The 16,095-nt window shown below is 37.9% G+C and overlaps 1 protein-coding gene across 2 annotated transcripts in view; it reads left to right on the plus strand.

Annotated features, from left to right (window-relative positions):
• Positions 1–16,095, plus strand: part of GCLC (glutamate-cysteine ligase catalytic subunit) — a 54,254-nt gene that overhangs the window by 18,304 nt on the left and 19,855 nt on the right. For both annotated transcript variants that reach the window (XM_007516501.3, XM_060190035.1), the window contains exons 3-6: positions 796–978; positions 8,385–8,498; positions 10,375–10,433; positions 10,543–10,676. In XM_007516501.3, coding sequence (XP_007516563.1) covers positions 796–978; positions 8,385–8,498; positions 10,375–10,433; positions 10,543–10,676 — 490 coding nt within the window. The remainder of the gene's footprint in view (positions 1–795; positions 979–8,384; positions 8,499–10,374; positions 10,434–10,542; positions 10,677–16,095) is intronic.

Genomic DNA, 16,095 nt, shown 5'->3' on the forward strand with positions numbered 1-16,095 from the left:
TGACAACCTCCTGTCCCCTAAAATATTTTATTTAAGTAGACAGGTGAATGAGGCATATATTCTGCAGTTTATCTTCTTACTGTGTTGTAAAATTCTTCATTTGAATTTGAAGACCAACAGTTAACTGAAAGAGCCTTTAATGCCTTTATTCTTTTGAAGACTTGTATTAAACAATAAATGTCCTGTATGTGTTTTCAGTTATTTATAAGCATTTTGGACCCAGTGTTTTCAGAGTTTATGTAATTGAAAAGCATTAAGGAATCAGCAATTGGAGAACTTAAAAAGAGATCCTTAATTTATTTTACCTACTCGTTTCTTAAAAAAAAAATTAAAGCAACTTTTCCAAAACTTTTTTTTAAGTAGACTATAAGAGAAGAATTAAGCTGGAATGATTTGTTTATTGCTTTATTGGGGGATTAATGGTTTACAATTGACAGTAAGATACAATAGTTTGTACATGTCTGACACTTCCTAGTTTTCTACCTAACAATTCAACTCCCACTAGGTCCTCCTTTGCCATCATGTTCCATGACCTGAACACTCCCCCCAACCCCAGAGTCTTTTACTCTGGTGCAATACACCAACTCCAGTCCAAGTTCTGCTTAGTGTTTTCCCTTCTGATCTTGTTTTTTTAACTTCTGCCTATGAATGAGATCATCCCATATTCATCCTTTTCTTTCTGACTTATCTCTCTTTATATTCCTTCCAGCTCCATCCAAAATGGGGTGAGGAAGGTGAATTCACAATTTTTTAATAGCTGAGTAGTATGAAATGAGTTTTTTTTTCTTCCTGTAGTCACCCTACCCTTTGGAGACCAGAGTACGGGAGTTACATGATTGAAGGGACACCTGGGCAACCATATGGAGGGACAATGTCTGAGTTCAACACAGTTGAAGACAACATGAGAAAACGTCGAAAGGAAGCAACAGCTTTACTGGAAGAAAATCAAGCTCTTTGCACAATAACTTCATTTCCCAGGTTAGTTCCTATAAACATGTCCCAGCAGAAAATTCAGAACTTTAGGTTATGAAGAGAACAAATCATGTACCAGGGAATTAACCCTAGTGTTTCTGTTCATTGCAGACAGTTGAGATATTATTTGATTGCTTTTGATAGAACCAATGTTAGAACCACAAACAAAAAGTTGGATGCTAGTTTCACTTGGCAGGTGGTGATCTGAGCACTATAGTAAAGAGCATTCATCTGATTTAGTAGGAAAGACCATGAGAACGATCATGAGTAAGCAGTGTGATGATGCCCACTCCAGATGGGGGTGGAAGAAGGAAAGTAAGATGTCTGCCAAGCAGTTCTGACCCTGTAAGGAGCAGCTAAGTCCCCTGATGGTTACCAAGTGCTCTTCTTACTTAATTGTCATAGTTGCTCTCTTGTGTGTTTGCCTGCTAGCAACTGACAGTATTGGCACAAATCTGTCAGAGGTTATTGTTAGCATCGCACTGTTAGTACATGTTAACTATGAATATGGGGCATTATTAGTTCATGCCTGGATGTTGTGCTGAGGAAAGAAATTAAGGATTAGTCATTAAATCTAGTTTCAGCTACATGTTCATAAAGATAATATTAAGTAAATATAAATAATGTAATCTTATACTTAGTTTAAAATGAGATACACAAGTATCATAAAAGTAAACATTGTATCTGTACATAAGGATGCAGTTTGACCAACTCATAAATCTCAAGTATTCTAGAAATCTGTCAGATTGTAACAAAATATATTTAATTCTTCATAGTACAACAGAGATTAGGGTATGGGTATCCTTGGCCTACACCACTTTGAACTGTTTTAATATCTTTTCTTGATGATACATGTCTATTATGGATATGGGAATAAATGAGTTACACCAGTGATCTTAGGAGGATGTTTAAATGGTAAAAAAATTTAATTCTCCATTGTGATTTCTAAATAATTGAAGCCTTATTTAAGCTACTCATGAAAGAGTTTGAATTTTATGATTTCTTCATTTCATTTGTTCAGTCCAATCCCCTGTTCTTATCAGGAGAAGAAAAACTTAACTATCTTAAGTGTGGACAGAGTTGCCTGGAAGAGAATTGGTGTGTACCTTTGCCTTACTTTTTTAAAGAGGAGGAGAAGACGACGAAGGGGGAAGAAGTGAGACTCCATTACTCACTCAAATCTTAAATGTCTTCTTCACAGCAGATACATGCAATGCAGGCATCTGTTATGACTGAAAAGAAACAAGCTTTGCCTTCATGGAGTCTAGCAGTACAGACAAGAATAACTTAGTGCACAGAGATTCAGTGACTACAAATATAAAAAAGTCTTGTTTCTGCCCAGGGATTGCAAACAGAAGTAAAGTATACAGACCTATAAAAATTCCCATATAATTTCCCAAAATGTTTTAAACATACTTTTTTTTTTAAAAAAAATACTATTTATATTTATTTATTGGATAGAGACAGTCAGAAATTGAGAGAGAAGGGCAAAATAGAGAGGCAGAGAAACCTGCAACACTGCTTCACCACTCACAAAGCTTTCTCCCTACAGGTGGGAACTGGAGGTTTGAACCTGGGTCCTTGTGCATTGTAACATGTGTACTCAACCAGCTGTGCCACCATCTGGTACCTGTTCTAAACATACTTAAAGATTTTGTCAATACTGCATTGAATATCATTTCTAAAATTTAAATTATCTAAAATTATATCAGAAATCCACTTCCTTGATTACACTAGTCACATATGAAGTCTCAGAAGTCACATGTACTAATGAACAGTAGTAGACTCCACAAATTCATTAGGTTTACTCCACCTGAATTTTTAATTTTGCTTTCCTGTGGTGTTAATAAAAAAAAAAAAAAGAATGAGATATGGAGTAAAGAAGTAGACATGATCATCTGATGTGTTCAGTGTGGTAGAGGAAGTCTTCTCTGGATGAGGATAGGTGACTGGAGTGACTTCCAGAGGTCTAATAGCACTTGAAGAGAAGTGACAAGCTGTGTTCCTAGGATTCGCCAGGAGTATGGATTCTACTAAGAACTCTTTGAAAGCTGACCAGTGTGACAGGGCTATGAGAATGAAGTAGAAGGTGTGGGGTAACATGTAGCTCTGTAACTAATTGGTGGGCCAGATTGTATTAATATTAACTAAGAAATTGGAGACAAGACAATAGTTCACCTTGTAGAGAGCAATACTACCAAGCTCCAGGCCCTGGGTTCACTCCTAAGTACTGCAAAAAGAAAAAAAAAACAACAACAAAGAAATATATATATATATATATATATATATATATATATATATATATCCCATTTTATGTATATCATGAATTCTGAATTATTTTCACTATTATCTCAACTTCAGTGCCATTTTGTGGAGAAAATGTTGATTAACAGGATTGTGGTCACAAGGGTATATTTACACATTTCCCTAAGACATCTGTACATTTCGACTTCTACCAACTCATCATCCTATGGTGTTTGTCATTGTTGCAAAACTGTAGAATTATAAAGGTCAAGAAATAGTTTATGAAGTTTTTTGACAACTTGTACTGAAGTTGTCAATATCTAGTATCTTCCTCCTTCCCCCAGTGTTCAGAAAGTTATACATTTCATATTGCAGTTTAAAAAGAAAAATGATTTGTAGCATGAATCAGATGTGTTTAGTCTTGGGGTTGGGCGGTGGCACAGTGGGTTAAGCACATGTGGCACAAAGCGCAGGGACTGGAGTAAGGATCCCGGTTCAAGCCCCCGGATCCCCACCTGCAGGGGAGTCGCTTCACAGGCGGTGAAGCACGTCTGCAGGTGTCTATCTTTCTCTCCCCCTCTCTGTCTTCTCTTCCTCTCTCCATTTCTCTCTGTCCTATCCAACAACGAACAACATCAACAATGACAATAATAATAACCACAATGAGGCTACAACAACAAGGGCAACAAAAAGGGGGAAAAAATGGCTTCCAGGAGTGGTGGATTCATGGTGCAGGCACCGAGCCCAGCAATAACCCTGGAGGGAAAAAAAAGAAAAAAAAAAGAAGTGTTTAGTCTTAATACTTTGAAGTTCAGGAATGCATTCTGTTAACAGAAGTAATTGTAGGCCACAAAATATAAATCGTAGGATTTTGCTCCTTTTTATTATGAAGTGGAGTTGAGACAAAGGCTTATAACTCAGAAAAACAAGATTTTAAGAAAACCTATTCATATTTTACATAGAAGAACATTTTTAGAATTATAAACAAAAATAATTATAGAAACCTTACTTTATATCATTGGTAAATCATAAGGAAAGTTTTATGTATTTTGGAATCAAGAGAGATAAAGGAGTTTGTAACCAGCCAGCCATCATATGGGAGAGACCTGGCCTCATAGAGTGTATGCTTGACTATGTTCAAGATCCTAGGTTCAAGCCCTGGCACTGCATGTGAGCACCATAATACTAGGTGAAACTCCTGGCTCCAACCTCTCTCTAGCTGAAGTAAACAGGGTGGTTGGGGGTGGGGTTGGGGGGGGAATCATCTTGGAAATGGTAGAATTACACCTGTGTGAAAACCTGGTGCCATACAAAAGAAATAAAGAAGCCAGAACACCACTGCGGCACTTACAGTATGGGAAATTGAACTGGGAACCAGAGGCATGTAATTCCTTTAGCTATTTCCCTCTTTGCAGGAGTTACTTAATAGTTTTAAGTACAAACCATTATTTCTCTTTTAAGCTGGAGGAAAATGAGCATGGAGACATTGTATCCTCAGTAAAACAACAGATGCTTTAATGCTTGAGGCTCCATAGGTCCCAGGTTTAATTCCCAGAACCACCATCAACCAGAGGTGAATAGTGCTCTCTGGTTTAAAAAAATAAAAAGAAAGAAAAAGTGCAGATATTATGCCCCAGCAAAAATGCTGGTGAGGAGAAAAAAAGAAGATGAAAGAAAAGGAAAAGGGGGCTCGGGTGGTAGTGCAGCGGGTTAAGCGCACATGGTGCGAAGCGCAAGGACCAGTCTAAGGATCCCGGTTCAAGCCCCAGGTTCCCCACCTGCAGGGGGGGTCACTGTCTTCACAAGCGGTGAAGCAGGTCTGCAGGTCTTTCTCTCCCCCTCTCTGTCTTCCCCTCCTCTCTTGATTTCTCTCTGTCCTGTACAACAACAACATCAATGGCAACAAGAACAACAAAATGGGGAAAAAATACCTTCCAGAGCAGTGAATTTGTAGTACAGGTGCTGAGCCCCAGCAATAACCTTGGAGGCAAAAGATAAAGAAGAAAAGAAAAGAGTAAAAATTTCAGCTAGAGAAATTAACTGGTTGAGCATCAGACCTTATGAACTTTAAAAAAAATTTTTTAATTATCTTTATTTATTGGATAGAGACAGGTAGAAATCGGGAGGAAAGGGGATGTTAGAGAGGAAGAGAGACATCTGCAGCCCTGTCTCACCACTTGTGAAGCTTTCCCCCTGCAGGTGGGGACCAGGGGCTTGAACCTGGGTCCTTGCACATTGTAATGTGTGCTTAACCAGATACCACCACCCGGCCCTGTGTTCGACTTTTTGTGTCTGGGATTCTCAGTTCACAGTCCCTGGTACTGCACATACCAGAGAGTTGTTCTGTCTTCTCTCTTTCACTTTTCTCTGCCTCATGTGAAATCTTTTTGCATATGTAGTAACATAAAATTTTTATGAAATGAAAAAAGATGTACTATTCTGCAGTATAACATTATAGTAAAAAGAAAAGATTATGTGGCATATAAATGAATCAAGCTTTCATAAAATGAAAATTTTGTTTCCCCAGTCATGTTAGCCTCACTTCAAGTACTCAGCAGGTACATAGTGACTACCAGATTGGTATTCGATGGCACAGCTAATATTCATTTATTTACAGGTGATGAAGCAGGTTCACAGGCATCTATTTTTTTCTTGCCTCTGTTTATCTCCCCCCTCTTCTCTCAATTTCTCTCTATCCTATCTAATAAAAATTAAAAAGAAAAAGGGAAAAATGGCTTCAGAGTGGGAACCATGGATGGATTGGTAGTGCTGTCATTGAGCCTCAGCAATAGCGCTGGTGGCAATAAAATAAATAAAAAGAAAGTTCTGTTGGAACATACTTGGCTAAAATAAATAAATAAATAAAAACGAACAAGCAAAAAATACTACAAGAAAAAAAAGTGCTTGGAAATGTGCGAATTGGGGTTTTACTGCATTCTTCTTGTTAACTCATTATTCCTTCATTATCATCCCTTCAGCCATCCTGATTAGTTAAGAATTTCACAGATTTATGTTTGTCAATTCCCCTGAGGGGTTTCTCTTAAGGTTGCAGGCTTACTTATACAGAGCATACTGAAGAATTCCCAGGAACCCTTATTATGTTAGGTCATCTGAAAAGTCATGGCACATTTTTGCAAAGAAAAATACATCAGCCCAATAGAAGGGATCTCTTTCCCAGATAAGATCAGCAAATTCACCTGCTCCTAAGGTGGATGTGGGCAGTCCACTAGCTGTTTTATCTTAAGGGAGTATGTGACCTGCTAACGCCCATGTCCAGTGGGGAAGCAATTACAGAAGCCAGACCAGAAGTTCTGCACCCCATAATGATCCTAGGTCCATACTCCAGAGGGATAAAGAATAGGAAAGCTGGGAGTTGGGCAGTAGCAGAGTGGTTTAAGTGCACGTGGCGCGAAGCGCAAGGACCTGTGTAAGGATCCCAGTTGGAGCCCCCGGTTCCCCACCTGCAGGGGAGTCGCTTCACTGGCAGTGAAACAGGTCTGCAGGTGTCTTTCTCCCTCTTTGTCTTCCCCTCCTCTCTCCATTTCTCTCTGTCCTATCCAACAACAGTGGCATCAGTAACAACAATAATAACTACAACAACAATAAAAAACAAGGGCAAGAATAGGAAAGCTTCCAATGGAGGGATAGGATGTGGAACTGTAGTGGTGGCAATTGTGTGGGAAAACAAAACGTTAAATGTTTTCTTGAGAAACATTTCCAAATACACTGATAATATATAATCAGTCTGCTCCTGTTTGATATTTCTATAATAATTTCTGTACATGTAATTACACTGACAAAACCTCTTCTGAAGTCTCATTGAATAGATACAGTTTTCTAAAAAAAAAAAAAAAAAAAAAAGTACAAATAATACAAGGGTTAATTTTGACTCTCCAGTCAAATTATCACCAATTTAAGCCCTGATGAGAATTTCCCTGTTTTGCTTAACATTGTTCATCTTTGTTTTCCCTCACAGCACACTTTAAAAATTCTTGACATGAAACTAGTAGTGTCACTTTTTTTGAGTTTTATATTTAGAGATAAATGCAAAATTTCATTTTTCTGTGTTGGAACTCAAGCTCTTCGTTAGGTCAAGGATAAAAATAGTAGGGATGCATTTAAGACCAGAGAAGATCCTGGCAGTGGATGGAGAAACCTGTAGTGATACGACCTAACCTTTAATATCTGAGGTTATCTGGAGAGGAAAAAACAGGAGACCTCTTCCAGATTTAGATAAAGCTTATGTAGAAGTTGGGAGCACTTGTAGTCTCCAGTGATCAAATGATAATGATAGGTGAGGCAGGATGGTGACGCACCTGGTTGAGAGCACTTGTTATAGTGCACAAGGACCCAGGTTCAGGAGCCCCTGGTCCCCACCTGCAGGGGGAAAGCTTCATGAGCGATGAAGCAGAGCTGCTGTCTCTCTGGCTTTCTTCTTCTCTACCACCGAGCCTCCCCTCTTGATTTCTGGCTGTCTCTATCCAATGAATAAAGATAATTAAAAACATTTTTAAAAAGGATAATGATAGTTGTGAAGGAAGATACTTCAAACTGTTTGAAGGAAATCTGCAACTCTACACTGTCAGTTGAAGTAATTTCAGAGCCTAATGGTATTTCACGAGTAGAGGACTCACATTCCCATATTATAGGACTCAGGTTTAAACCCTGGGTCCTCATCTGCAGGGGGGAAGCTTCACAAGAGGTGAGGCAGGTGTCTTCTCTCTGTCATTGTCTCTGTCTCTCACCTAGCAAAAAAAAAAAAAATGATTGCCAGGAATGGTGAAGCCACTCAGGCACAGAACCACAGAACCCTAGTGATAACCCTGGTGGGGCAAAAAAAAAAAAAGATAAAATAAAAATCTGTGGAAATCTGTGGTGTACATCCTATCTGTGAAATGAAGAAATGGGTATAGCATAAAGTATGTGCTTTGTTGATAATGAGTCAGTGGAGTCTGATTAAATCAGTAAAGGGCTGGAATCACAAAAGATACTAGTGAGCAAGATCAAGTTCAAGGGGACATGAATGTCAAGGGGCACAACACTTTCAAAACATTTGTGCTATAGCCTCCAGAAGGGGAAAATATAAGCATGTGCCTTTCACAGGTGCAATGATAGCAAAACGTTCCTGAAAACAAATCCTACCAATTTAGTTCTTCAATTTGTTGTAGATTAGGCTGTCCTGGGTTCACAGAGCCTGAGTGCAAACCCAATCCAGTTGAAGCTGGAGCTTCCAAGTCCCTCTTCTTTCCTGATGAAGCAATAAACAAGCACCCTCGTTTCAGGTGAGTACGACTTGGTATCACTCAGATTCTTGCTTATTGAGAGTGTGGACAGTACAGTATTCCTCGTAGGGAAACTTTATTGAGCATTTACTGAATTCTGGCTTCTCTTGTAATTACCCAGAAAAGACAGCATCCATATATTTATACTCAGCCCCCACTTGTGTTGTTTCTTGTGTCCAAACTTGAATTGGCCACCTTTTTTGTTTTTTTAAGAAAGATTTATTTCACAAGAGACTTAGAAAGAAACAGAATGTCACCCTGGTATTCTGGGATGAAACTTGGGACCTCAGGATTGAAAGTCCAGAATTTTACTATTGAACCACTTCACAAGCCATAGATTTCCCAGCTTTCAAGTCATCTTAAAATCATTAATCTCTGTTTTTTCCTTAAATGAGTAGATTCTAGTCAGTCCAAATTTGGGGAAATGCCTGTTTTGGGAAACTTTCCCTTAGTTGTTTGTTTTATCCCTTTTCCCCTGCTATTATCCCTAGTATCCAATCTATTTATTTCACTCTTTATACTTTGTAAATAAGGTAGAAATTGTACATCATCTGGTAATGAGCACTCTCTGCCTTCTGTTCATGCACTACTAGGGCCATTAGTTTGCAGTTTAATTCTTGGATTTTTTTTTTAATTGCTTCAGGGCTTAAGCCAATTTGATCTTGCCTTTGTGCTTTGAGACTCACCTATCATCCTAAACCTAGATTCCTGACCTAGAGGTAGGGACGTTTGAAACTCTCAGTGTTCATTCTTTTAACTGGCTTACTCATCGACTCTGAATCTCTGTGGGAAGTAAATTTATGAACATACGTCCCAACTTCAGAGAGAGGGAAAAGAAAAGGTAGATTCTAATGGATGTTAAAATACCATCAGCGATTCTCCTTGGAGAAAGGCTTGTACTTCTGACTAAAGTAAGTAAAGCAGATTTTGTGAAGGTGATGGCACATAGACTGGATTTATGGCACCACAAAGGAAATTTAAGAATTTCTGATAGTCACGTTTAAAAAGTTAAGGTGCATTTATTTTAACCTACATATCCAAGCTTTATTTTAATGTGTAGTCAATATTTTTAATTTACTAGTACATTTTCCTTTTTTTTTTTTTTTTATACTAAGACTTCAAAACCTGGTGTGCTCTTTACTTCACAGTATGTTAATTAACTAACCACAATTCAGGTATTCAGTAGCCAAAATGTGTCTGGTAGCTTCCGGATTAGATAAACATCATAATAGTTCTTGATGGTAATTATTAATGTTGCAGATTGGGGGGAAGCAACTAAGTATTAGGGTTCCAGAGATGCCTTAGGAAATTAAGAACTGAAATTTTATTCAAATATTGGAGTTAACATAGAAGTGTTAGAAATATAGAGTGAGAGGGGCCAGGCGGTGGTGCACCAGGTTAAGCGCTCACATTACAGTGCACAAGGACCCAGGTTCAAACCCCTGGTCCCTACCTGCAGGGGAAAGCTTCACAAGAGGTGAAGCAGGGCTGCAGATATCTCTCTGCCTCTCTCTCTCCCCTCTCAATTTCTCTCTGTCTCTATCCAATAATAAATAAGTTAATCAATTAATAAAAGAATCATAACATTTAAAAAAATATATAGTGAGACCAGTTATTGGCAAATACCTCACATTTGAACTTGGTGTGGTGAGTTACTTAAAGCCCTCAACCATGAACCAAAGGAAGGGGCACTGATGAGTGTAAATCCTTTTTTCATAAAATTCCCTCAGCATATCTTGTTATGTACATAAATTTTCTATTAGATAGTTTTAGTTTGGAGAGAAATGTCATTCCATTTGCTTATATGTCATCAAATTCTTCCATTGTGTGGTGGTTCTTAAGTGACGAGTTTATGCCATTTGGCTATCTGTTTCAGTACTCTCACAAGAAATATCCGACACAGGAGAGGAGAAAAGGTTGTCATCAATGTACCAAGTAAGTTTGTAAGACAAATGGTAGGATGGGAGAGATACTTTTTGAGTTTTTGGTAATTCTTGACTTTCCCTTTTCTTTTTCCTTTTCTTTTTTTAATTTAATAATGCAGTATTTAAGGACAAGAACACACCATCTCCATTTATAGAAACATTTCCTGAGGATGATGAAGCGGCAAAGGCTTCTAAGCCTGACCATATTTACATGGATGCCATGGGATTTGGAATGGGCAATTGTTGTCTTCAGGTACTATTTCAAATATATGAAAGAAGCCAGTTGTCCTTGTCCACATCTCTTTACTAATTTTACTCTTCATGTATACATGTTTCTTTTTTCTAAATACACACATACACACACTCATTTGTCAGGTTGAAGTGCTAGCATTAGTATGCCTTTCTGAAAACCAGAGAAGTTATTTTAGTAAATTCGTTGGAGAATTTATAAACTACACTTCACTCCAGTGTTACACAGTTGTCAGTTTGAAAAGTGGGGGAGTCCATGGTGGTGATTACTCATTTTTTTCTATGTACCTAATTTTTGCTGCCATCTAGTGACAGACTGGCTTGGAGGTTTTCTCATTTCTGAAAAGAAACTCTTGACAAATGCATGCCAATAATTTTGTGATCAAAGGAAGGATTGTTTGAACTTTTATTTTGTACATTCATGGAAAGCCATCTAGCAGTATAAAAGATATTTCTCAGTTCATGTTTGCTTTTCCCCTGGCTTCTATACAGCAGATAAAACTAACTTTTCTTTATTTACTGGGTAAAAACTTTCCCAGGATCTATCTAATCAAATTACTGGAGTCTCTGGCAGTGATTGTGCCTAAGCTCACTTACTCCTGGGCAGGGAAGCACTGAATCCATCTGGTAGCACAGGGCCCTTCATTTGACTTTTGGCTATCATTGCTCTGGATTTTTTTTTTAATGTTTCTTTTTAAAATGTTTATTTATTCCGTTTTGTTGCCCTTGTTGTTTTATTGTTGGAATTATTATTGATGTCATCATTGTTGGATAGGACAGAGTGAAATGGAGAGAGGAGGGGAAGACAGAGAGGGGGAGAAAAAGATAGACACCTGCAGACCTGCTTCACCGCCTATGAAGCGACTCCCCTACAGGTGGGGAGCCAGGGGCTCGAACCGGGATCCTTAAGCCAGTCCTTGCACTTTGCGCCACCTGCACTTAACTCACTGTGCTACCGCCTGACTCCCTACTCTGGAATTTCTTTTTCACTTTTTTTTTTAAAAATATCTTTCTTAGGGAATTAATGTTTTACATTCAACAGTAAATACAATAGTTTGTACATGCATAACATTTCTCTGTTTTCTCTATAACAATTCAACCCCCACTAGGTCCTCTGTCATTATTTTTGCACCTGTATTGTCCGACACACCCACCCTAGAGTCTTTTATTTTGGTGCAACATGCCAATTCCAGTTCAGGTTCTACTTGTGTTTTCTCTTCTGATCTTGTTTTTCAACTTCTGCCTGAGAGTGAGATCATCCCATATTCATCCTTAAGTTTCTGACTTATATCACTTAAGGTGAATTTTTCAAGGTACATCCAAGATCAGCTGAAAACGGTGAAGTCATCAATCATTTAGTTGAGTAGTATTCCATTGTGTATATATATACCACAACTTGCTCAGCCACTCATCTGTTGGACACCTGGGTTTCTTCCAGGTTTTGGCTATTACAAATTGTGTTGCTAAGAACATATGTGTACACAAATCTCTTTGGATGGGTGTGTTGGGTTCCTTAGGATATATCCCCAGGAGAGGAATTGCAGGATCATAGGGTAAGTCCACTTCTAGATTTCTGAGAATTCTCCAGACTCTTCTCCACAGAGGCTGGACCAATTGACATTCCCACCAGCAGTGCAGGAGGAATCCTTTGACTCCACAACCTCTCCAGCATTTGCTGCTGCTACCTTTTCTGATGTATGACTTTCTCTCAGGAGTGAAGTGATATCTCATTGTTGTCTTTATTTGCATTTCTCTGGCAATCAAAGACTTGGAGCATTTTTTCATGTGTTTCTCGGCCTTTTAGATCTCTTCTGTGATGGATATTCTGTCCATGTCCTCTCCCCGTTTTTGGATGGGGTTATTTGTTTTCTTGTTGTTGAGTTTGGCAAGCTATTTATATATTCTGGTTACTAGCCTCTTATCTGATGTATGGCATGTAAAGATCTTCTATTTTGGGTAGTGGTTTCTTTTACTGTGCAGAAGCTTTTTAATTTGATGTAGTCCCATTGGTTTATGCTTGCCTTAGTCTTCTTTGTAATTGGATTCATTTCATTGAATATGTCTTTAAAATGTATGCGGAAAAGAGTTCTGCCAATATTTTCCTCTAAGTATCTGATAGTTTCTGGCATAACATCCAAGTTCTTGATGCACATGGAATTTACTTTTATATTTGGTGAAATTTAGTGGCTCAGTTTCATTCTTCTGCATGTTTCAACCCATTTTTTCCAGCACCATTTGTTGAAGAGACTCTGCTTTCCCCGTTTAATAGTATGGGCACCTTTGTCAAAGATTAGATGTCCATAGTTGCAGGGGCTTACTTCTGGGCTTTCAGTTCTATTCCACTGGTCAATGTGTCTATTCATGTTCTAGTACCAAGCAGTTTTGATGACAGTGGCCCTATAATACACTTTGAGATCTGGGAGTGTGATGCCTCCAGGTTTGTTTTTTCTTCTCAACATTGTTTTGGCAATTCTAGGTCTTTTCTGGTTCCAGATAAACATTTGTCGCATTTGTTTTATTCTCCTAAAAATGTGGTTGGGATCTTGATGGTGATAGCATTAAATTTGTAGATGGCTCTGGGTAGTATATTCATTTTGATGATGTTAATTCTTCCAACCCATGAACATAGAATATTCTTTCCACTTCTTTGTGTCTTTTTCAATTTCCTTGAGTAGTGACTCATAATTTTCAGTATACAAGTCTTTCACTTCTTTACTTAGGTTTATTCCTAGATATTTTATTGTTTTTCTTGCTGTAGTAAAAAAAAATTATTTTCTGGATTTCAACTTCTTCTGACTTAGTGTTTGCATAGAGGAATGCCACTGACTTTTGTATGTTAATTTTGTAGCCTGACACCTTACTGTATTACCTGATGATTTCCAAAAGCTTCTTGCTGGATTCCTTAGGTTTTACTATGTATGCTTCTATGTCATCTGCAAATAGGGAGAGTTTGACTTCTTCTCTTCCAATCTGTATCCCTTTAATTCCTTGCTCCTGCTTGATTGCTATGGCAAGAACTTCCAACACTGTTGTATAATAATGGTGATAGTTGGCAGCTCTGTCAGTACCTGTTCTGAGTGGAAATGCTTCCAGTTTTTCACCATTGAGTATGATGTTGGCTGTAGGTTTGCTATATATAGACTCCACTAGCTTCAGGAATTTTCCATCTATTCCCATTTTTTGAAGTATTTTAATCATAAAGGGGTGTTGTATTTTGTCAAAGGCTTTCTCTGCATCTATTGATAAGACCATGTGGTTGTTGGTCTTCCTTTTATTGATGTGGTAGATCATGTTGATTCATTTATGTATATTAAACCAACCTTGCATCCCTGGAATAAACCCCACATGGTCATGATAAACAATCTTTTTAATATACTGCTGTATCCTTTTGGCTAGAATTTTGTTCAGTATTTTAGCGTCTATGTTCATCAGAGATATTGGTCTGTAGTTTTCTTTTTTGGTTGTGTCCCTGTCTGCTTTTGGTATCAGAGTGATGTTGGCTTCATAGAAGCTGGCAGGGAGTATTCCAGTGTCTTCAATCTTCTGGAAGACTTTTAAAAGTAGAGGTATTAATTCTTCTTTGACGATTTTGTAGAATTTATTTGTAAAACCATCTGGTCCAGGACTTTTATTCTTGGGAAGATTTTGATAACTGTTTGAATTTCATTAGCTATGATGGGCCTGTTCATGTTTTCCACTTCCTCCTTACTTAGTTTTGGAAGTTCGTAGGTATCTAGGAAATCATCCATTTCTTGCAGGTTCTCTAGCTTGGTGGCATACAGTTGTTCATAGAATCCTCACATGATATGCTGAATTTCTGTGGTGTCTGTTGTGATATCTCCTCTTTCATTTATGATGTGATTGATTTGGGTCTTCTCCCTTTTTTGTTTTGTGAGTCTGGCTAACGGTTTGCTGATTTTGTTCACTCTTTTGAAGAACCAACTTTTACTTTCATTAATCTTTTGTATGTTTTTCTTATTTCCAATGTTATTGATTTCTGCTCTAACTGTAGTGATTTCTGTCCTTCTGGTTGCTTTAGGATTCCTTTGCTCTTCGTCTTCTAGGTCTTTAAGATGTGCAATCAGGCTGCTTATTTGTGCTGTTTCTTATTTCCTAATGTGTGCTTGTATGGCTATGAAATTCCCTCTCAGTACTGCTCTAGTTGTGTCCCAAATATTCTGATAGCTTGTGTCTTCATTTTCATTGAACTCTCGAGACATTTTGATTTCTTCCTTTATTTCCTCTTTGACCCAATAGTTAAGTAATGTCCATTCCTATCTTTTTTAATTTTATTTTTTTTTAAGTCTATCGTGTCAGATATGAGAATAGCTGTTATGCCCTTTTTTGTGGGCCATTGGCTTGTATGATAGTTTTCCATCCTTTCAGTTTGAGTCTGTGTTTGTCTTTTTGAGTTAGGTGGGTTTCCTGTAGACAGCATATTGTTGGATTGTGTTTTTTCTGATCCATCTTTCTACTCTGTGCCTTTTAATAGGTGAATTCAGGCCATTGACATTTATTGATATCAAAGATTGAAGATATTTTAATGCCATTTATGTTGAGTTTTAGAGTGTTCTGTTATATGGCATATTTATGGTGGTCTGACTGTTTATAGGAGACCTTTCAGAACTTCTTTCAGGGTAAGCTTGCTGATAGTTGATTCTTTCAACTGTTGCTTGTCTAAGAAGGTTTTTATGCCTCCATCTAGTCTGAATGACAGTCTAGAAGGATACAGTTGTCTTAGCTGATATCCTTTCTCATTGAACACTAGATAGATATCTTGCCATTCTCTTCGGTATGTAGTGTTTGTGTGGAGAAGTCTGTTGCTAATCTTATGGGTTTTCCTCTGTTTTTCTCTTGCATCCTTCAGGATCTTTTCTTTATTCTTCTTCCTTTCCATTCTAAATATGATGTGTCTTGGTGTCTTTAAGTCTTGGTTGATTCTGTTTGGGACCCTGTGGGCTTCTTGAACCTTTATGTCTTTGATATTGTCTAGACTAGAGAAGTTCTCTGCTAGTATGTCCTGAAGAATGCTTTCTTCCTCTCCCTCTCTTTCCTCCTCTGGTAAGCCAGTATTATATTATTATATTATTTCTTTTGAAGTCATCCCATAGGTCTCTGTTGTTGTTTTCAGTATCTCTTAATCTCTTTTTGAGATGTCTTACTTCTTTTTTAGTAGTCTCTAATTTGTCCTCGATCTTGCTAATTCTGTCTTCAGCCTCATTGATTCTTTTCTCTCTCCCCTCTACTGCTTTCTGGAGTTCATCTATTTTGTTGCCCTGTTCTGATACTGTTTTAGCTTGTTCAGCTACTTGTGTTCTTAGCTCAGCTATTTCAGCTTTCAGCTCTCTGATAACCTTGAGATAATTAGTGTTTTCTTCCAGAGTCTCATGTGTTGTTCCTGCATTTCTGATCACAATTCTTTC

Source organism: Erinaceus europaeus, chromosome 4 (assembly GCF_950295315.1).
Source record: "Erinaceus europaeus chromosome 4, mEriEur2.1, whole genome shotgun sequence".
Lineage (NCBI taxonomy): Eukaryota > Metazoa > Chordata > Mammalia > Eulipotyphla > Erinaceidae > Erinaceus > Erinaceus europaeus.